We start from the raw sequence: 23,228 nt of genomic DNA, 5'->3' as shown, positions 1-23,228 counted from the left end.
AACTTCCGGAAGTAGAATTCCCAGAAAACACATAACATTCAATTGCTGCACTTTATCCCTTATTAGAGGACTAGTGTCAGAAGGGATGCAGAATGACATTTGTTCCAGGATTCCCAGCATTCATTTCTACAAGGCTTCCCAGGTGGTATCCTCCCACTAATGGCTACACTAAGTGGTTCCATTTGGAACCTAAGACAAAATGTTATCATCTACAAGAGAAAAACATTTGGTAGAGAGACTTCTTTATTCTAAACACCTAAAAGAACTTCCATAAACATTAAAGAAAAATAAAAGATTTTAAACAATTGAAAACACTTTTTCCAAAAGCTAAAACACATTGGAAACTTGGTGCTGAATCAAGTTCCCAAACATCAGAACAGCTGTAATCACAAAATAACTGCAAAGAAAGAAAAAAAAAAAAAAAACATCTAAACAGAATGTCCAGTTTAAAATCCAACCAATCAGCTCCTTAGAAACCAGTTTAGTCAAGTCTTCACAACAATGAAAATCAAAATGTCTACAAAGCAGGCAAACTCAACACAGTAAAACACTAAGGAAACCAGTAAGTCTCTTCTTTTTAAACTTTAAATTATGTATTTTCTGAGAATGCCAATGGTAGAAACAGTTTATATATTTATTCAATATATTTATTGAGTATCAGTGTTAACTAGACTTACCAAGGTAATCATTTTGCAATATACACAAATATCAAATCATTATGTTTATACATCTGAATCTAATATAATATATTAGTTATACCTCAATAAAAATATTTATGGAATATAAATGATTTATTCAATACTATGAAAGGAATTGAACTTTTATTCAATTATACTTATGTTCTAGATCTGTGCTAGACCTAAGGGATACAGATTAATATGACAATGCCTGGTCTTCCAAAGTTTACAGTGTAGTAATCCACCCATCCCCCACCCCCTCACTCTCACTCTCCACATGCCCTATGTCAAACCCTTCACCACCTTCCACCCATATGATTCAAGCCAAACACTTAAAAGTCATTCTGAATTCTTCCCTTTCAACACACAATCCATCAGCAAGGCTTATCAGTGTTAGTTACCTCCAACAACATACACACAGAAGCCAACCACTTCTCACCAACTCCACTGCCAAGGCCCAAGTCCAAGCCACCAGCACAACACTCCTGCTATAGCAACAGACTCCTTCCTACCTGGTATCCCAGTTCTACTCATGCCTCCCTCCAAGAGTCTGTTCTCCACCCAGCGGACACAGTGCTCTTCTCAGGACATGATAAGGATCATATCATTCTCTTGATCAAATCCTTCGGTTGCTGGAATAAACTGTGTGATCTAACCTATAACTACCTCTCTAATCCTATGCCCTCCATCTGGTCCCTCATGCAGTAAACACTAGCCTCATTGTTTTCTTTGTTTCTGGCCTTTGAGCAGCCCAAATTCATTGACATCTCTGTTCCTCGCTGGGTTCTTGACCCAGGTGCTCTTCATGACTGCACTCTCCATGTTCAGATCTCGACTCAGGAGCTTCGCATTTTAGCTCACTGTTCTCTTATATTTCTTAAAGTAAACATTTTGTTGAAGTGTAATGCAAATACAAAAAAAAAGAAAAAGAAAGAAAATGCAGAAACTTTAAGTGTACAGCTCAATGAATCTCACAAAGTAAACACACCAATATAAGGAGCAGGCAGATCCAGAAACCGCACCCAGATGCCTTCCCAGGTCCCTGCTCCCAGTTACCATGCTCACAATGAGAAACTGCAGTCATGATTTATAATTTAATAAATTAGCCTTACCTGTTTTTGAAATTTATGTAAACAAAATCATGCAGTAAGCACTTTGTCTCCTGCTTCTTTCACTCAATGTTGTTTTTTTGAGATTCAACCCTATTGTTAAGGACAGTTGTAGCATAAAACTTTATAATATACTGGAATGCATTTGGCCATTTACTCATAGGTGGACATTTGGGTTATTTCCAGTTTCAGAAATAACTCATCAAGCTGCTAAGAAAATTCTTATACAAGACTTCTAGTAAATATTTGAACATGTTTCTGCGGGGAAAATGCCTGATGGAATTGCCACATTGTATCATATTCAGCTCTACTACAATACCACTAAATGGTTTTTAAATGCTGATGTAAAAACCTAGCATCAGAGGCGCCTGAGAGGCTCAGTCAGTTTAGCATCTGACTCTTGATTTCAGTTCAGGTCATGATCTCACAGTTCATGGGATTGAGCCCCACATCAGGCTCTGTGCTGACAGCCTGGACTCTGCTTGGGATTCTCTCTCTCCCTCTCTCTCTCTGCCCCTCCCCTGCTTGCATGTGTTCTCTCTCTCTCTCTCTCTCTCTCTCTCTCTCTCTCAAAATAAATAAATAAATAAACTTTTAGAAAGTAAACAAAAATAAATAAAAACCCAGCATCGGTGTAAATGAATTTCAGACAATCCTTGCAAATGTTTGACATTATATTTTTAATTTTAATCATTCTGTTGAATATATCATGGCATCTCACTATGTTTTTGGTTTGCATTTCCAAGATGACTAATGAAGCTGACCATCACTTCATGTTTATTAGCCATTTGAATATCTTCTTGTGTGAAGTGCCTATTCAACTGTTTGTCCATTTTTCTTTTTATTTTTTTAATCAAATTATAAATATATATAAATATATTCAGGATATAAACCCTTTTTCAGACTAATCATTACAAATTTCTTCCCCTTTGTGATGTGTTTTTCATTCTCTTTATGGTATGTTCTAGTGAACAGTTCTTAATTTTACTGTTACCCAATTTTTCATTTTTTCCCTTTTCAGTGTTTATTGTTTATTTAAGAAACCTCCACATACCCTAAGATCATAAAGGTATTTCCTACATTTTCTTCCAAAGCTTTACTATTTTTACCTGACATGTTTACATTTATAATCATATTAAATTGCTTTTGCTTTTTTATATATGATGTGACTTAGGGATCTAAATAATCTTTTTCCATAAGGATGTCATTTCACCCCACACTATTATTGAAAAATCCATCCTTTCCCCACTATATTGATGAATCTTTGTCAAAAATGTGTCTGTCTTATCCTTGTGCCAATACTACAATATTAAATTAGAATGCTTCTGCACTATGCTTTGATATTTGATAGTGTAAGTTCTCCAGTTTTGATCTTTCATTTCAAGGTTGCTTTGGTAATTCACATCCATTTGGATTTCCACATCAGTTTTAGAATCAGTTTCCACCAAAATAACCAACCAACCACCAAACAAACAAAACTTGCCAGGATTTTAAATGAGATTGCATCTTTTGAAATCTACTAACTTCTGCTTTACGCATACGATTAATTGTGGTAAATTTTCCATGGCTTATTTGATCAACTGTCACTGAGTAATGTTTTATGTATGTCACTTAGGGCACCCATAATAATTAGATTGATCAATTATCTCTCTATACTTTCCAGTTTTATCTTCCTGTTTACTCTCTCTGCAACTGAGTAGAATGTGTTTAAGTCTTCCATTAGGATTGTGTCTATTTCTATTGCTAGTTCTTTCAGCTTTTGCTTTTACAGTTGGAATATATATACATACATATATATACATATATGTAATATATCACATATATATACATATATGTGATATATACATATATATACATATATGTGATATATACATATATGTCACATATATGTGATATATACATATATATACATATATGTGATATATACATATATGTCACATATATGTGATATATACATATATATTCTAGTGTACTGACCCTCTTTATTTCTAGTAATGCTTCTTCCTTAAAGTTTACTTGCAAATCCTAGTAAGGTTACACCTGATTTCTTTACATTTGTATTTGCATGATGTATCTTTTTTCATGCTTTTATTTCCAGGCTATCTGTCTTTTTATATTTTAAAATTGTCTGTTAAGGGACATCAGGTAGGTTTTTGCATTCAGTCCATTATTAATAATCTTTTCATTGATGTACTTACCCCATTTAATATAATTATTGATCTAGTTGGATTGATAGTTACCATCTTAGTATTTACTTTATGTATGACCCAGTTGTTTGTTTTTTCTCACTTCATGCCTGATTTTTACATTAGTAAAATTCTTTTATTATCCAATCTTTTTCCTTTAATTAACTTGTTAGTTAAAATAATCTTTTACTATTATTTTAGATAATTTAGTTAAATTTACATGATGTTAGAACTTTGGAACTCTTAAATTCCCTTTGTTTCCCTCCTGCCTTTCGAATTGTTCTTATGACTATATAAATTGTATATATTTTCAAACACATAAAACATTATTATAATTATTTAGTACCATCAACATTTATATTTATTCACCCATATATTTATCCTCTGTTGCTTTCACTCCATTCTGCATTTCATGTTTCCATCAGAATTCATTTTTCTTTCTCCCAGAAGAGCTACCTCATTTTAGTATTTCTTTGGTGCAGGTCTGCTGGATTTTTCTTGTCTGAACACATCTTTATTTCCCTTTAATTTTATTGGCAATACTACTTACTAAGCAAATCAGATTTGGGAGGCCTGAAATTTACCTATTCTAAGTGAAAAGCATCAAATTCTTTATACATTCATTTAGTTTTACTGTAACAAGGAAATCTATATATACTTTTAAGATTTAGAGCTATTTTCTTTCCTTTTCCATGAAAGAAAAACAAAATTTATAAATAAACAGGAACAAAAGTATAACAAAAGGTGTCAATTCCAAAAAAATTTACACAATTTGGGTGATTCTTCATCAAGTGGTAGAACTCATCATTGGAAGAAAATTTTACTTTAAATCTATAATATTAAACTTTAATTAAGCATACCCAAGGACAAGCCATGTGTCTAAATATCCACCTAATGCCATTATATTTTCAAATCTGCTTCTTCTCATTCTCTCTCCTTTTAACACTAAAAGACCCAAACATCTCAAACCTGTCCTTTCCCTGTTTAATATAATTCCATTTTATTATACATATTTTTTTATTTAACAAAATGCTTGTATGTGGTGATAATGCTAAATGTCCATATTTATATAGAGACATAGTGTAATCTCCTAGCCCTTTAGGAAAAGGAAGTCAAAGTCAAGGATTTTAAGCGTAAGGATGAGCAATCTTCAAGCTTCCAGTGGAGCAAACGGAACAAATTTTCTTCTTTCCCATAGTGTATGGTAATGTTATATCCACATCACTGCATTCACATTTTTGAGACAAAAAGGGATAAGTAACTTGAATCCGAAATAGATACATTTTTTCCCATTGATTGTTCAAGATAGTCTCCCACAAAATAAGTAGAGAATCATATCATAAAGATTAGAACAAAGTAATTGAGCACAAAAGGAAAAAATAGGAGATGGCAACTTGCTTCCAGAAAATATAAAATTTTAAGAAACTAAAGAAAGGTTAGAATCTATTCATATTCTTTTAGCCATCTTCCTGTTCAACCTTTCTCTTTCTTCCACAACATCACCATTTTCATCTTCGTCCCCTTTATCTTCATCCTCTTCATTATCAATATTTTCCAAGTCTTATTCATCATTATGAAGTCAGCTTCTTCTCCTTCCCCTTCTCTATCCTCCATATAAGGAGCTAAACTATCACTTAATAGATCTGGCTAAATAGTATCTTTGATGAAGCCTCCTAATTCACCTGCTCCGCAGCCAAATGATTGGTGAACCAGGTGAAGAAGGTCAGGGATTTGTGATGGTACCTCTTCAAGAAAACTTTATTTTGTGTCTGACATGAACATTTCATCAAGTCCTTCCTAGCTTCCCATTTGATCTCAGTCAACACCAAAATTGGTTCCCCACTCTTATTGAGATAAATGTATTTTAAAGCAAATATTTTCAGCAAAATAAAAACATATTTTATAATATGACTCAATATCTTTAAATTCTGTCACTTTAGTTTTGAGAAAATAGCTCAGCATCTCTTCCTCCTTGTCCGCAAGCAAGGCAGTCATTTGCACATGATTGATGAACATTAATTACCCCTAAATTTGGGATCTGGGAGATCAATTATGACTCTTTCAAATGGTTTGCAAAGTTTGTTAGACTTTTTTTCTACTTTGAAAATTTGCTCGCTAGATTCTTTGTAAAGTCTATTCCAATGTACACATCTGTGTATGTAAATGCTTCCGATTGTTCTTTCCCTCCCTTCAGTGAATTCAGAGTGGCAAGTATTTCCTCTGGCTGGGATTTGGAAGTAGTCTTGATTTACTCATTTGGAGAGGGTGAAGACTTAAGGTTAGGGCTAATGCTGCGAGAAAAATCCAAAGAACTAGTCACATAGGGAAATATTCACATTTGAAGATGCTCAAAGAACACCTTCACCTTTTCATATTTTTGCTAGATATAGAATTCTAGATTGGCAACTGTTTTCTATCACCTTAAAGATGTTATTCAATTGTTGACTATCCTTATTACCTTTTTATCTTTTCTGTTAAAAATCAGCTTTTGGAGTTATTGTTGCTGTTTTGAATGTAAGGTCTCTCTTTCTTTCTGTTTTTCCTGGATGCTTTTAAGATTGCTTTAGTTTTCAGCAGTTTTACTAAGGTATATGTAGGTGGTTGTTTTTCATTTTTTGTTTTTTTGTTTTGTTTTGTTTTTTAATTGATGCTGCTTTAAGGCTCGCAGAGTTTCTTCAGTTTTTCAGGTAATGTTTTCAAAGAGTTCTGTGGGGCACCTGGGTGGCTCAGTCAGTTAAGTGTCTGACTTTGGCTCAAGTCACTGATCTCATGGTTTGTGAATTGGAGCCCCACATCAGGCTCTGTTCTGACAGGCTGGAGCCTGCTTCAGATTTTGTGTCTCCCTCTCTCTCTGCCCCTCCCCTGCTCATACTCTGTCTCTCTCTCATACTCTGTCTCTCTCTCATAAATAAACATTACCAAAAAATGTTCTAAACAAAAAAAATAAATAAAATACAGAGTTCTGGAAAATTCTCAGCCATTATCTCATCAAATTTCCTTCTGTCCCATTTTCTTCTTCTTGCTCTTCAAATGCTAAAAAGTCATAACATTATAGATATATTAGATATTTTCACTGTCTCATGTATCTATTTTTAGTTCCTATGCTTCATTTTCAATCTTTCTATCAACTTCTTTTCCTCTTCATTAATCCTGTTATTTGCTCTGTAATATATATAATTCAAATACTGAGTTCTCAGCTTCAGTTATTATATTTTTTCTCTTCTAGAATGTCCAGTTGACATTTACACATCAAGTTTTGGTGTAAAATTCTCCATCTTGTTATTTCATCTGTTTCACCTTCATTTGCTAGAACATATCAGTCATGATCATTTTATAATTTTTCTTCTTTTTTTAATATTTATATTTGAGAGAGAGAGAGAGAGAGAGAGAGAGAGAGAGAGAGAGAGCGCAGGGGGAGGGGCAGAGAGAGATGGAGGCAGAATCTGAAGCAGGCTCCAAGTTCTGAGGTGTCAGCACAGAGCCTAACATGGGACTTGAACTCATGAGCTATGAGATCATGACCTGAGCCAAAGTCAGATGCTTAATTGACTAAGCCACCCAAGTGCCCCAATCATGTCCTCATTTGCAGCACACCTGGGTGGCTCAGTTGGTTAAGCATCCAGCTCTTGACTTCAGCTCAGGTCGTGATCTCATGGTCATGAGATCGAGCCCCATGCCGGGCTGAGTGTACAACCTGCCTGGGATTCCCTCTCTCTGGCTCACTCTGCCCTTCCCCACTGGTTCTCGCACTAAATAAACAAACAAACAAAAAACATGTAAAAAAATAAAGTCCTCATTTGCTAATTCCAATCAATATCTGAATACGATATCTGAAACATATTATTTGTCATCTGTCAGTTTCCATTGTCCAGCTTTTCTCTCAGATTTAATCATATGGTCCTATCTCTTAGCATCAAGTCATTTTTAATTAAGTGTTGAACCCTGTATATTAAGAAATTTTAGAGAATCCAGAGACTATGTTTCTCCAGAGTAGGCTCACCCTGACTTTGGCCAGGCAGAGTAGAAAGTATTCATCACAAACTAATCAGGGAATGAGCCGATTCAAGGCTGGGTTGCAGTTGTAGCAGGCTTCAGCCAGCCTCAGTTGACCATGTTCCTACCTCATAGCCCTCCAGTGCTTCCAACTGAAAGCAGTGTGCACTGAGGGCCCCTCCTCAGCAACATGAGACCGCAGAACACTCTGCTTTTCCAAAGTGTGTGGCTTAGCTTTAGCATTCTGCCACGCAGTTTCATAATTTGGCAAACGTCTTGAGGAGGAATCAGCAGTGTTTTTAGTTCTTTTAGATCTCCAACATTGTCACTCCAACCTCACAAGTCTGCCAAAAGCTCTACCTATTCTGCTATGTTCAAACACTCTCAGCTCTACATGGGCTGAGATCAGATTTTTTCAGCCTCTTGCCCATAATCCAGACTCAGCAAAAGTCTGACCATTTTCCCAAGTGAAAACAGACTGCAGGTGGTCAATTCACATCTCCAAGTTTTCTCCTCTCTGGAGCCTCAGACACTGCACTACTCCTTGCTACAACAGTTCTGATGGCCCTACACAAATCTGTCTTTGTAGATCTCAGCAGTATTATCAATGTGTTCAAGCTCTTATCTGATGTAAATTTTCTTGCCCTATTTTTTTTTCTTTATATCCACATGACTACTTATCTTTGTATTCTTTTTTTTTAACGTTTATTTATTATTGAGAGAGAGAGAGAGACAGAGCATGAGCATGGGAGGGGCAGAGAGAGGGGGAGACACAGAATCCGAAGCAGGCTCCAGTCTCTGAGCTGTCAGCACAGTGCCCAATGCGGGGCTCTGAGCCACTCAGGAGCCCCATCATTGTATTACTTCGTAGGGGTGATTTATGTCTAACTTTCCCTACTGAAACATAAGTCCCAAGAGAATAAATAAATATCCTCAGGGTAAAGCCAGATTGCTTTATCCTCAGGGTAAAGCCAGATTGAATATTTCCTGACCCTGGTATCCTTCCTCATTCTATCATGCTTCACTTGCTATGCCTATTTTTGTGGCTATATTGCTTTTCAGTATGAGAAAAGAGAAAAACTAATTCTATATGTATTCTTAGTCAAAAACTCTTAATCCCCCTCTTCATATTTCCTTACTTTCTCCTCAATGAGAGAGGTAAATTAGAGATATAGTCACTTTAGAGATATATAGAGATATAGTCCCCCCTCTTCATATTTCCTTACTTTCTCCTCAATGAGAGAGGTAAATTAGAGATATAGTCACAGTCATTCCTCTCAATGCCTAACTCCTTGTTTTAGTAAGTAGACTTTCCCTCAGGCTCAAAATGTGCCTTCTACAGCAGGCTAAAGACCTGTCTGTCTCTCTCCAGGCTCTCTCATATCCTCCATTCTGATTATGCTGCAAACTATGTCTGAGTCAGGCCACAATTCTCCATGCAATCAATGGGCAAATATATTGAGAATCTACACTGCAGGCCCAACTGTTGCCTGCAAAGGCGAAGATTTAAAACACAAAGTATAAAGGCCCCCACTTTGTACACTTCCGGTGCAAAGGTCAAGATTTAAGAAGCAGAGTATAAAGTCCTCACCTGACTGTGGTCCCAATCACATTCTCCAATCCAGCTTTTCTAGAGCCATGAACTTAGAGAGTCACTGTATGCTCATTAATGAGATAGATTTTTTTTTCAAATTTTTATTTAAATTCTAGTTTGTTAACATATAGTATAACAATGTCCAAGAGTAGAATTTAATGATTCATCACTTACATACAACACCCAGTGCTCAACATGACAAGTGCCCTCCTTAATACCCACCCATTTAGCCCCTCTGCCACCCACCTCCCTCCATCAACCCTCAGGTTTGTTCTCTATCATAAAGATTCTCTTCTCATTTGTTTCCCTCTCTCTCTCTCTTTTTTTCCCCTTCCCATATGCTCAAATGTTTTGTTTCTTAAATTCCACATAGAAGTGAAATTATATGGTAATTGTCTTTCTCTATCTGACTTAATGAGGTAGATATTTTAATCTACAATTGGCTCCTATCTTTCTTCCTTGATTAGAACCAAAGAGAGATAGAGAGAAGGGTTATTAATTAGGAAACATCACCAGTGTCTAAGGCCTAGGGGTTGGGAAAGAAGTTGCCCAAAACAAACCATGTTTAAAGACCAATCACAGAGCAGGCCCAGCTCACCTGGTATGTACATTTACTGTATTTTGAAATAATAATTCACTATAACTGTAGGAGATTAATAATTCTTACAAAACACCTGCAAATCTTATAATCATATTTGTATAGCTATTTTTTAGAAAACATGTTATTTACCCAGAGGCACAAAAGCTTTTCTGCTAACAAAAATCTAAAAGAACTATGATTATTTGAGATTTTACATTTTGTGAAATGCAGCTACCTAGTAGAATGTAATAACCAATAGTCCTCTGATGGTAAATGCCACTAAATAATGCCACTAGCCTCTGATATAAAAAATGTAGCTGTTCTCATCAATCCTCAAGGCAACAGATTCAGAAAAATAAACAAATATAAAACGTTTTAAATGCCATTAAGTCATAATAATACAGGTAAAGCTGACTATGCTCATCATACTTTGTGCATCCTACAGTGTGTTACTTCTGAAACCCTTATAAGACCACAAGCTCCTTAAGAGTAAGAGCTCTAGAGAACCCAGAAGTGGGCCCAGCAACATATGGCCAACAAAACAGATAAACATATGGGAAGGGAAGCAAAAATAATATAAAAACAAGGAGTGGGAAAAAACATAAAAGACTTTTAAATACAGAGAACAAACTGAGGGTTGCTGGAAGGGTTGTGGGTGGGAGGGATGGGCTAAATGGGTAAGAGGCATTGAGGAAGACACTTGTTGGGATGAGCACTGGGTGTTATAAATAGGGGATGAATCACTGGAATCTACTCCTGAAATCATTATTGCACTATATGCTAACTAACTTGGATGTAAATTAAAAAATAAATAAATAAAATTAAAATTAAAAACACAATAGAAGAAAAGAGTAAGAGCATGGACTTTTAAAAAGCAAAGTTTAAGCCCTGTTTTGTTGTCTTCCTAATGCTCTAAGATTACTTTTCTACTAAGTTGTAGATACTTTTCTCCTAAGGTTTAATAGCAAGAAATCAATTTGTATCTAAGTAAAATAGATTTGGGGGTGCCTGGGTGGCTCAGTCAGTTAAGGGTCCACCTTTGGCTCAGGTCATGATCTCACGGTTTGTGGGTTCGAGCCCCGCATCAGGCTCTGTGCTGACAGCTCAGAGCCTGGAGCCTGCTTCAGATTCTGTGTCTCCCTCACTTTCTGCCCCTACCCCACTCATGCTTTGTCTCTGTCTCTCAAAATAAATAAATGTTAAAAAAAATTAAGTAAAAGAGATTTTAGTTTCTCTTATAAAAAGGTCACCCAGGGGCACCTGAGTGGCTCAGTCAGTTAAGCATCCCACTCTTGATTAGGGCTCAGGTTCGTGAGATTGAGTCCCATGATGGGCTCTATGCTAATAGCACAGACCCTGCTTGGGATTCTCTCTCTCTCTCTCTCTCTCTCTCTCTCTCTCTCTCTCTCCCCCACCCTTGCTCACACTCTGTCTCTCAAAATAAATAAATAAACATTAAAAAAAAAAAAGGATCACCCAGAATTTGGATATTTCACTTGACTCTCCAGGTTTTACCTGGTTATTTGGGATTCTGCACATGAGTTCCTAACTAGCTGACAACAACTTTTTGTCCAGAGCACCACCTAATATTACTGAACCATGGCATGGTATTTTAGCTCAACCTGCATCAGATCATACCACTGAATACCCAACTGCACCCACTGAACTGTTCAAAACTGAGAGGCAAACATAGACTACCATAAGTGGGAGAGAGGCAGGGGATGGGGTTGAGACCTTCCCAGATCTCAGAATAGATGCAAAGTTCAGGAATGAATGACTCCACTGGAAATATCAGGATGACACCAAGTTTCAAGAACTTACCAGGCCAGTTTCAAAACAAAAATCTCTTACAGGTATTAGAAGAGGATGCGAAGGGAAGGGAAGGGAAGGGAAGGGAAGGGAAGGGAAGGGAAGGGAAGGGAAGGGAAGGGAAGGGAAGACCCACTGCAAAAAGAGCAGAGCTGTTTGCAGGATTCAAGCAGAACCAGATTCACCAGAGGCCACTTTGGAATATCTGAATAATAAGCTGGGCAGGTAGTGAGGAAAATGCGCAATCTGTGTTGCATTCTATAGGTGCCAAAACTAAAAAGTATGTGCAGGAAGCATAAGAGCCAGCACCTGGAGAGAAGGTATCTGAACTGACTTGAAACACCAAAGGAAATATTAGAGAAAAAGAAGCTCTTGAAGATTTAAAAATAAAGGATGATTGAGAGTTTTAGCAACAGTACAAGAATGGATTTTGGTCTTTGAGCAAGGCTGAAATATACCACAAGCTAGAAACCACCTGGAAAAAAGTACATAAAAAGACTATTCTACAGAATGGAATACACTATAGACAACGGGGCTCGTTCCACTAAATTATCCATAGGAAGCATTTACAGTCAGTCAGGCACTGGTTTCCAACCTCAAGCTCTATGACTGGCCTGAGGCCCAAGAAATACAGAATTCTTCTACTAAGGCACTTAATTCTAAAAGAAAAGCAAAAACCTGAGGTTATCAAGAAACCCTAAGGACAGATGAGTCTCCTCAGACCCGAATATCAAATATCGGCAGCCAACACGGAAACAGGCTGAGGTGCTGCTGACAGCTCTGAAGCAGTGGACATCAGTAAGTCTCCAAGCTGTGCCCTTGGAGGGAGGGACGGAGGCTGCCGCAGATGGCATCGATGCTCCCCACTGACCCCATTAAACCAGTCCCAAACTGACAGGGGCTCACACACACCAGCAGGCTCAATCCTAACTGGTGCCTCCAAGTTCTTTGGTATGACATGGCCACCTAGGGGTTCCTGGCCCTGTCCCCCAGAACTGTTGGCACTATAAGCAAAGTGCAAGTATAAACGGAGAAAGAGCAATGCCACGTGCTCTCTCACAAGACATCATTTTCCAGACTATCGTAAGTATCTGGTTCACATTCCAAGTTAACTGTTGGCTTGAGAAGGACAACCTGTTTTGAGGACTGCAGGTGGTTAACTTTGGAGCTATGGGCCAAAATAGAAATGACTTAAATAACCAGTCGCAAAGGGCACACCAGCAAAGGGAAGGCTCATTATCTCCCTCTGAGAGGACTCAAAGGGTTCCATGAGAAGAAGATTATAGGAACAGTTATTCTCCTTTCTCTCTGATCCTTCTGAATCTGGTACCTGCAAAGCTAAAATAATAAAAACGGACTCAAGGCTGGGAAGCTGCTCATTCAGTTAACTTAATAAATAATAGGATTAAAGCTAGCAGGTGGTAAACCTTCAGGATTCAAAACATGTTGATTGTTTTTTATGTGTCCCCCCCAAAAGGTGAACCACTGAGACAGGTGTCCACCTGCCCTGCCCCGCCCAGCAGCACAGCTCGGACTGGCTGACGATCCAAAGTGAAAACCACACTAATATGAGGAAGGACTAGACAGAGTAGTGCATGGGCACAGGAACTAAGTGGTTAAATGGATCAAAGGTCTCAGGTGAAAAAAGAGCAGGCTCAAAGAGGAAGGGGAGACTCTTCATCAGTGCTCTTCTGAACTGTGTAAAAAGTACAAATAATACTTATTCAAACTCCGAATATTAAATCATAAGTAAAAAAATAAAATAGAGAGTAGCAATCACTATGTGAATGTAACATTACCTGAACCTGTAATATATAGAATCTATAGCTGTTTGGGCGGCAGTGAGGAGAGGGGATACCAGTGTGTGAAAACAGGTAATAACATAAAGACAATAAAGACCCATGGGAATAGGTCATGCAAAACCAGATGACCTACACTGCTTCACTGCCAACTATACAACAGTTCAGATGCAGCTTCCTTAAGTTTCCTGCAAGTACAGGAATAAAAATCACAATCATTATCTGCTTCACAATGCCTCACAACCAATGGTGCAAAATATTAACCCATTGTGCTAAAGTTTTGGGGACAAATATCAAAAGCCATTAACAACCTCATAAAATTATGCAAGTCATCTTTTTTTATTTTTCACATAGATGTTTGCTTTCTGAAAACTGTCACGGTAAAAAAAGAAAAAAATAACTGCTGAGAAAATTAAGACCTTATAGAAAAACTGTAAAAGCCACTGAAAATATTATTATATTCATAAAAATAAACAACTAAAACAGCATGTGAAGTTAGGCAATTCAATAACATTTTCCACTTATAGTGAAGACTGTATTATGAATTTCCATTTTCCATCTCCCACACTGTAGAAACCTTTCAAGAGTCTCTTCCTCAAGCACCCCATTCCCCACTCCTAGCAGTTTCAGCAATATGGATGATTATTTAAAACACATTTTGTGGGGCACCTGGGTGGCTCAGTTGGTTGAGCGTCTGACTCTTGATTTCAGCTCAGGTCATGATCTCAGGGTTGTGAGATCAAGCCCAGTGTAAGGCATGGAGCCTGCTTGAGATTCTCGTTCCCTCTCTCTCTCTCTCTCCCTCTACCCCTCTCCTGCTCATTCATGTTCGTGCTCTATTGCAAAAAATTTTTTTAAAAATTTTTAATAGTAAAAAAAAAAAAAATATATATATATATATATATATATATGTATGTATGTATGTATATAGCTAAGCTATAGTAACCACTTATTTATCAAATACTAATCTAAGTGTAGCTGTGAAGGTATTTTGTGGATGTGGTCAACACCTACAATCAGTTGACCGTAAGTAACAGAGATTATTGCCAATACTGTATATGGCCAACCCTCAGCCAAGCAGTCAAGGGCCTTCATTGCCAACTGAGGTTTGCCAGAGATGTTCTGCCTCAACACTACAACATCAACTCTTATCTGAGTTTCTAGCCTTTAAGCCTGCCCTACAAATTCCAAGTTGCCATCCCAACAATCATGTGAACCAATTCCTCAAAAAATATATACCATGTATCTCCATCCTATCGGTTCTGTTGCTCTGGAGACACGAACTGATCCATCCATGTTCAGAGAGACTTTTTCCGCGTAACTCTGAATGTCAGTATCCCACCCCTTTCCGATTTACTGATCCTGCTTCTCTCAGCCCCACCCACAGAGCTCAGCTGGCACCCTACTCATGGAATCCATCAAATACAATTCTTGGAACTGGGTTTTCTTTCCCAAGGTTTTAACAACCTCTATACCTTTACTTCTCTTTTTCTATTCCTCAAGCCCTTCTTTTTCTAATGGCTAGAAAAGAACAACAACAAATATAATTGGCATAAACTAAGATGAAAATTCTTATAATATACAGACATACATTGGCATTACAGATCCCTGCATTAGGGAAATTTCAGATTGCAAAAGACTGCCTAAGAGTCATAGTTCTTTAAATATATGTTCCTAAAAGTGAGGTAAATTTTAAAGTGGCATTTTTCATTCCAGTATGGAGTGCAGAACTGTTTCAATGCAATCAGAACTGCAATAGAGAAATAGAAGTTAAAAGAAAAGTATAATTTCGTTTACAGAAATCAAATTCTTAATCTAATACACAAACAGGCTTATTTTAAAATCCAAACATCCTATGTATGGAAAACTCCATATTCAATGATGAACCATAAACTTCAGGGTTCTGGAAGAATTGTCTAGTACAATATTTCAACAGTATTTTTTAATGCTAAACTTTCAAACTACTCAGGTCCTTTAAAATCAAAACATTCCAGTGTTTAGTCAACTGGAATCAATGCCTATTAACTCAGCCTCATAACTGCACTAAATAGTATAAAGAGAAACATTAAATATTTAAAATAACAATCACATCCTCACCTCCCACATCAACCTGTAATCCATATTTTCATCCAAGTCTTCAGGCATTCTCTTCTCTCCGGCAAACGGTCCAAACTTTTCACCCTGGGTAGTGATGATTACATTGAAAAGGAGTTAGTACAATAATGAAGTTACTAACATAAATGTATTTCTCTTCTGGAATTTTTTTTTTTCTCCAAACCTTCATGCCCAATGATTGAGACACATTTAAAGTATTAAACAATTTACGCAACACAAAATATTTACATATTTAAAATCCAACTTAATCTGTTTTTAGCTTCAGAGCCTGAATCCACAACACAGGAGCCAACATAAAAGGGTTAAATTGCACAACATTCAAATTCTGACAAGGCCTCTGGCAAGTGGTCTTAAAATGACAAGCACTGAGTTTTGCCTGCCTTGAGAGACAAGCCCACCAGGCAGAAAATCACCTGGTTTCCATAAAAATCATAAATTCATCCCAATTATGAACAAGAAGGAAGTAGGCTTGGCATTCTCAGAGGAAGACTGTTCATAAATAAAGTTTAAATTGCCCTGCCAATCTCTCAAACAGCCAAGGCAGCACACTGTGCACCAGTTTCTCAAAGTGCAAGCTTTGAAGCCCACCTGGCATGAGAATCAAGAGCGACGCTTGTTCCAAATTCAGAATCCTGGGCTTACTCAAATCAGAATCTCTGGGAGTTGGGTGTGGGGAGCTGCATTTTGACAAGTTCCTAGGTGTGAAGCACAGGTGGCTGGCCCCTGCACTTACTCGTGAGGCAGGTTCCAGGGTAAGAGACATTGTTTTCTCAACTAAGGCAACCAAAGCAGACTGGAGAGACTTGGAGTGCGGTTGAGTTTGTCCAGCCAGACAGTCTGTAGAAATGTGTGCAAAGAAAACATAGAGCCTCTGTGAGAGTCCCCCAAATCTGCCGGTGCCTATTCTTCAGTAGAACCATCCCTTCTTAAGGGGAAGAAAAATCCAACAAAATCTCCAGGAGAACTTCTGATAAATGCTGCTGGAGGGAAAAACAACCACCAAAGCAATGTTTCGAGGAATATAAATTACTTAATGAACAACAGAAAACCTAACTCTGGAAATAGTAAAAGGTTAAAGCTTAAAAGAATTACAACTCACTAACCCAGCCCCTCATCTTACAAACAAAGAAATGAAATCCTGAAAACCTACAAAAAAAAAAAAAAAAAAAAAAAAAGGCAGAGGCCAGAAGACCTATTCTTGAATGTTAACTTAAGGACAAAAAAAAAAAAAAAATAGCTACACAGATTGCTCAAATCAAGATTATAATCCTAAATAACCCAAGCACAAACACACCAAAGACACAGGGAGACTGTTATTTACAATAACAGGCACCTGGGTGGTTCAGTCAGTTAAGCTTCCAACTTTGGCTCAGGGCATGATCCCATGGTTTGTGGGTTTGAGCCCCATGTCAGGCTCTTGTGCTGACAGCTCAGAGCCTGGACCTGCTTCAGATTCTGTGTCTCCCTTTCTCTCTCTCTCTCTCTCTCTCTCTCTCTCTCTCTCTCTCTCTCTCTCTCTCTCTCTGCCCCTCCCCCACTCATGCTCTGTCTATCAAAAATAAACAAACATTAAAAAAAAAGAAAAATGTGGGGCGCCTGGATGGCGCAGTCGGTTAAGCGTCCGACTTCAGCCAGGTCACGATCTCGCGGTCCGTGAGTTCGAGCCCCGCGTCAGGCTCTGGGCTGATGGCTCGGAGCCTGGAGCCTGTTTCCGATTCTGTGTCTCCCTCTCTCTCTGCCCCTCCCCCGTTCATGCTCTGTCTCTCTCTGTCCTAAAAATAAATAAAAAAACGTTTAAAAAAAAAAAAAAAAAAAAAAAAAAAGAAAAATGTGTATTTATAACATAGTTAGTGATATAAAGTTCAGTGAGCAAATTTCAGAGGCTGGAAGCCAGCCCTGCTTCCCCAATCCTTCCAGACCTCACTAGCCACTTCATACTAGCATCACTTCTCAGGCAGACACAACAGCGCCAAAGATGCTTTCTTTTAAAAACTAATCGTTTTTCACCTCAACGTGGGAACTCACCAGTATTTAATGGCAGTTAAGAAAAGCTGTATCAGAAATGAAAGAAGAGGGGAGGGGAATTGATATATACTGAACTACTATGTGCCACACACCAAATAATCCTATGTGGGAATTTCCCCATTTAACAATGGAGGACACTGAGAATCCAACAGTTTAAATAACTTGTTTGATTAAGGTCAATCACCTAGTGAAGATCAGAGAAGGGATTAGGTACCAGCAGTTTATTCTGCTCAGGCACTGTCCACTCCACCACACCACCACTCAAAACCCTGACAATGACTGCATGACCCAATGCCTAGGCTGGCTCACACCTCCCTTCTCACTTTCCATTAACTACAACATTTAGCAGCCATGTGGGCCATGCCTTGCTCATGCAGTCACTCAATACATTGACTGCTGAACTGAATGAAGAAACTGACGGACTGATGTTAAAGCCAATCTGGAAGACAGACCAAAAAATAAGGTGTGCTTTTGGTAATAACTTTGAGGATTTGGTATTAATGCATGTAGTTCATTCATCTTTTCACTCCGTCTAGTCATGTATTAGTGTTTACCAACCATTGCAGAAGGTAATAATCTAAGTATACAGTTTCTAATGCAGCTGACCTAGCCAGTCAGCTTCTCTCTGCAGTACAAATTTGGAGGGGAAAAAACCTGAACCCATCAATTCAGCAGTGTTCAAAGGACTGAAGAGGAGACATAGAAACCCAGGTAAATGTACTGGAAATCAGTTTAAAAGACTGCTTGGATGCATATCTAATAAGATTATTAAAAGACTTAGTGCTTTGAAAATTCAAAATAAGAATCAGGACTCTGAATTTAAAGCCTCACTATTAATAGTGAACTCTATCATAAACTCAATTATCAAACTATGATAATACGGCTTTCTGGTTTTTCTTCAAGCCATAGTAGGAAATACGTTTTGCATCTCAGCTTGGCATATTCACACATACACATAGAAACACAGATATAAAACTAAAATAAAAATTTCTTAAAACAATACTACCCTTACTCTGTACAACACACTCCAACATTTTATACTCTACTTTACTTCACTTTTTAAAAAAATACTGGTTCTCACCCAATAAGTTAATCTCACAGCTCACTAATGGCTTGCTATCCAGTTTGAAAAACACTGACACAAAAACATACATAGGAGAGGTAAATTTGTAAGTATGCCGTGAGTATGTTAGCATGATCCGATCAAATAAACCTGAGTTTCTATAGCTGAAAGATTACAAAAATGTAGCGGCATCTGGGTGGCTCAGTCGGTTAAGCATCTGACTTCGGCTCAGGTCATGAACGGACGGTTTGTGGGTTTGAGCCCCGTGTCAGGCTCTGTGCTGACAGCTCTCTCAGAGCCTGAAGCCTGCTTCAGATTCTGTGTCTCCTTCTCTCTCTGCCCCTCCCCTGCTCGCTCTCTGTCTCTCTCTCTCTCTCAAAAATAAATAAATGTAAAAAAAAAAACCTTTTTTTAAAAAGATTACAAAAATGTAAATAGCCAACTCTTTGTTTTTTATTTTAGAGACAGAGAGCACACATGCAAGCAGGGGAGAGAAACAGAGAGAGAAATAGAGAGAGAAAGAGAGAGAGAGAGAATCCCAAGCAGGCTTCATGCTCAGTACAGAGCCCAACACGGGGCTCAATCCCATGATCCTGGGATCATGACCTGATTTGAAATCAAGAGTCGAAGTCTCAACCAACTGAGCCACCCAGGTGCCCCAAGATCATATGAGATTCTTGTAAATAGCCAACTCTTAATTATCCATAGTACTTGTGATATGAAACACTGCAGATAATTAAAACAATTTATATTTGACTTTAGATGAAAATTTTGTACTTACTAGACTACCTCTCACTCTGAAGCTTTCCCCTAAGGATCTTAGCAACTGCTATCCACCCCTTCTCTAACTCCGTGTTCCTTGTTGTTTCTACTATGCAAACAGCACTTTCTTATAATTATAATTTTATTGCATATCCTGCTTTATTTGCTAACCATTTCCCATGGGAATTCTAACCTAAGAGTAAGCCTCTTCTACCTCAGTGGGCTTCAAACCTGCTTGGGTAAAACACACCTGTGAAAGGACGATTTGGGGTACACACCCCATATATATGTGATTACTTTTCTTTTAGTTGAACCACATGAAATTGCCAATATTTGACCATTTCCAACCTGTGAAGTGAAAATTTTTCATATGATTCATTATAATACAAATTATATATACATATGCATATATATATATACATATATGGGATTCATAACTAATGACAGGAAGGAAAGCAATATTTCAAACTATCTTCTTGAGAATTTCAAAATTTTTGAGCCGACTTCTTGTCATCACTGGTTTTACTCTCTGTGATTAAGCTCCTGAAGATCATTAGCAAAAGGAAAACTGTCAGCTCCCCCATTTTTTTGCTGTACACGTATGCCTACATTACTGATGTTACTTTCATTGCAAGAATTTTCCTAGAATTCTTCACTTCAAGCTCTTTCAGGGGTCACTATCTCCAATGCTTACAAGGTCAGGCAGGAAAGCAGCAGAACATCAGACATCCAACAACAAAAATGTAAAGGACACATTGGGAAGTGATTTGGAGGCAAGCTGAATTTAGCTTGCAAGGGCATGCCCACGTAAGCTTTTCCACTCCAACTGAGTGTTGCTATATCACAACAGGAACCTAATGTTGCTACGTATCCACAAATTCTTTAGAGAAGCTGACAACTCAAATGCATACATGAAATGACTACTTTTCTATGCTGGCAATGAATTCCAAGTTTTCAAAACTCTGAAGATCAAATAAAATGTGACTGCAAGACAAATTCAACCTGTAGACAGCAAACTTTCCAAGGCAAACTCACCTCTCAGACTGGTCCAATGCCCAGCCTACAACGGTGCTTCTTTGTTGCTTCTAAATAAAGCAGATAATTAATCTATTCAATTTGCCACCCACTAGACTAGACAATAACTTTTTTTTAATTTTTTTTTTATGTTTACTTATTTTGAGAGAGAGAGAGTCAGAGTATGAGTGGGGTAGGGGTAGAGAGAGAGGAAGACACAGAATCAGAAGCAGGCTCCAGGCTCTGAGCTGTCAGCACACAGCCTGACTCAGGGCTTGAACTCACAAACTGTGAGATCATGACCTGAGCCAAAGTCGGACACTTAACCGACTGAGCCACCTAGAAGCTCCAACAATAACTTTTAATAGACAAAAAAATGTATGATTACGAATATGGGCTATTTCTTCTCATTTTGCTTGTATTAGTAAGAAGTTGAAAGCAAGATTTACTGCAAATATCTCTCTTAGAACAGTGGGAAAAGCAGTAGCTGAGACTTCAAGAGATCCCAATCCTAATCCCTGCTCTGCCATTAAAATAGGATGTGTCACAGGGGCACCTGGGTGGCTCCTCGGGTAAGCATCTGACTTCAGCTCAGGTCAGATCTCACACTCTGTGAGCTCAAGCCCAGCATCAGGCTCTGTGCTGACAGCTCAGAGCCTGGAGCCTGCTTCAGATTCTGTGTCTCCCTCTCTCTGACCCTCCCCCATTCACGCTCTGTCTCTCTGTCTCAAAAATAAACATTAAAAAAAAATAGGATGTCACAAACTTCTGAACTTCAGTTTCCTCACTTATAAAACTTAGGGATTTGGGGTAGCTGATTTCTAAGATTCCTTCCAGGTCTTGAATTCTACTAGAAAGAGCAGCCTCCAAAGACCAAATCTGAGAATCAAAGAGAACAATTTGAGAATCAAAGAGAACCAAAGTGTAACTGATTAAAACACATTGGTAAATTCTTTTTTTTTTTTTTTTTTTTTTTTTTTTTTTTTTTTTAAATTTTTTTTTTTCAACATTTTTTTATTTATTTTTGGGACAGAGAGAGACAGAGCATGAACGGGGGAGGGGCAGAGAGAGAGGGAGACACAGAATCGGAAACAGGCTCCAGGCTCCGAGCCATCAGCCCAGAGCCTGACGCGGGGCTCGAACTCACGGACCGCGAGATCATGACCTGGCTGAAGTCGGACGCTTAACCGACTGCGCCACCCAGGCGCCCCCACATTGGTAAATTCTTAATGACTGCCTGAGAAAATTAAACCTTGTTTGCCTTCATTAGAGGGTAACAACTTGTTAAAATTAATAGAGAGAAAGAACTAACATTTTGCCCTACCTTTTCAATAATACCCTAGTTCATGACAACCAGATAACAGCAAATAATGAGGGAAAGCTCTTCTTTACAGAGGAATGATAATTTATAAATAAAGGAGAACTGTTTATTTGAATGAATCGCCATTTTTAAATTTCTAATAACGTAACTGATTCAGGCAAGGATTATCAATGGATAATGGCTAAGACCATTAGGTAAAAGGTTGATAGTGAAATAGGTACTTATACAGTGTCAGCTCACAGATTACTTATTAAGCGCAAGTCCCTTTAAATGGAAAAATTACTAACAGTGTTGGCATTACTAACAGTGGGAAAACCAGAAACAGTGGGAAAAACATTATACACCCCCTGCCAAAATGCAGTCTTTAGTAAACCAACCTAGCCCTTCATTCCCCAGTGTCCGCCATAGGAATGTAAGAGGGGTGTTTGCTGAATTCTCCAGGCACCTCCAAGGGTGAAAGGGCAAGGGAACACACCCAGACCTCTTCCCCCTTGCCCTGTCTCTCATCCAGCACCTGGGAAGATCTGTGCTTCCTAGGAAGAAAGCACGCGGTTAAAACACAGATGAGAGGGAGGTGGACACTTCGTGCAATTCCCACTGCTTAAAACGGCACTATTTACTACAATGTCAAAAGTATCCTGAGGGTAGAGAAAAGCATTTAATATGTCACTTCATTTAACAGAAAAAAAAAATGGTAAAATAATCTATATCCCACTTCCAGACTCAAAGAAATACAGAAGATAGAGAAACACATTAAATAAAGTCCTGGGAAAACAATCAGATAAATTCGGATTGTGAGATACTCTACAATTAGCCTAATTTCTTCAGAAAGGGGAATGGGAAAAGGGAGACTGTTAAAAGATTTGAAAGACCTAACCAAATGTAATAGGTGGTCCCTGATTAGATCCTGGTTCAAAACAAACAGCTATAAAAACACTTTGGAGACAACTGGAGTAGTTTGAGTATGGGCTGGAATTAGATGACATTAGGAAATTACTGTTATTTTTGCTGGATGTTAAAATGATATTATGGCTATTTAGGAGAATGTCCTCCACAGAAATATTGAGGGAAAAAAATCGTCATAATGTCTGTAATTCACTTTGAAATGCCTCAGTGAATAAAAAAATATATACATATTGATGAAATAAATTATATTAAAGTGAATCAATCTGCAGTTGAGT

General features: G+C 38.0%; 1 protein-coding gene across 5 annotated transcripts in view; it reads right to left on the bottom strand.

Moving 5' to 3' along the window:
- The window catches only part of PRDM5 (PR/SET domain 5), a 209,240-nt gene that overhangs the window by 170,989 nt on the left and 15,023 nt on the right, over nucleotides 1–23,228 (bottom strand). For all 5 annotated transcript variants that reach the window (XM_058721493.1, XM_058721492.1, XM_058721495.1 and 2 more), the window contains exon 2: nucleotides 15,845–15,928. In XM_058721493.1, the coding sequence (XP_058577476.1) occupies nucleotides 15,845–15,928 (84 nt within the window). The remainder of the gene's footprint in view (nucleotides 1–15,844; nucleotides 15,929–23,228) is intronic.

The sequence above is a fragment of the Neofelis nebulosa genome, chromosome 3 (genome assembly GCF_028018385.1).
Source record: "Neofelis nebulosa isolate mNeoNeb1 chromosome 3, mNeoNeb1.pri, whole genome shotgun sequence".
In the NCBI taxonomy this organism is placed as follows: Eukaryota; Metazoa; Chordata; class Mammalia; order Carnivora; family Felidae; genus Neofelis; species Neofelis nebulosa.
The sequence above is the reverse complement of the archived record's forward strand: the minus strand, read 5'-3'. Positions and strand labels throughout refer to the sequence as shown.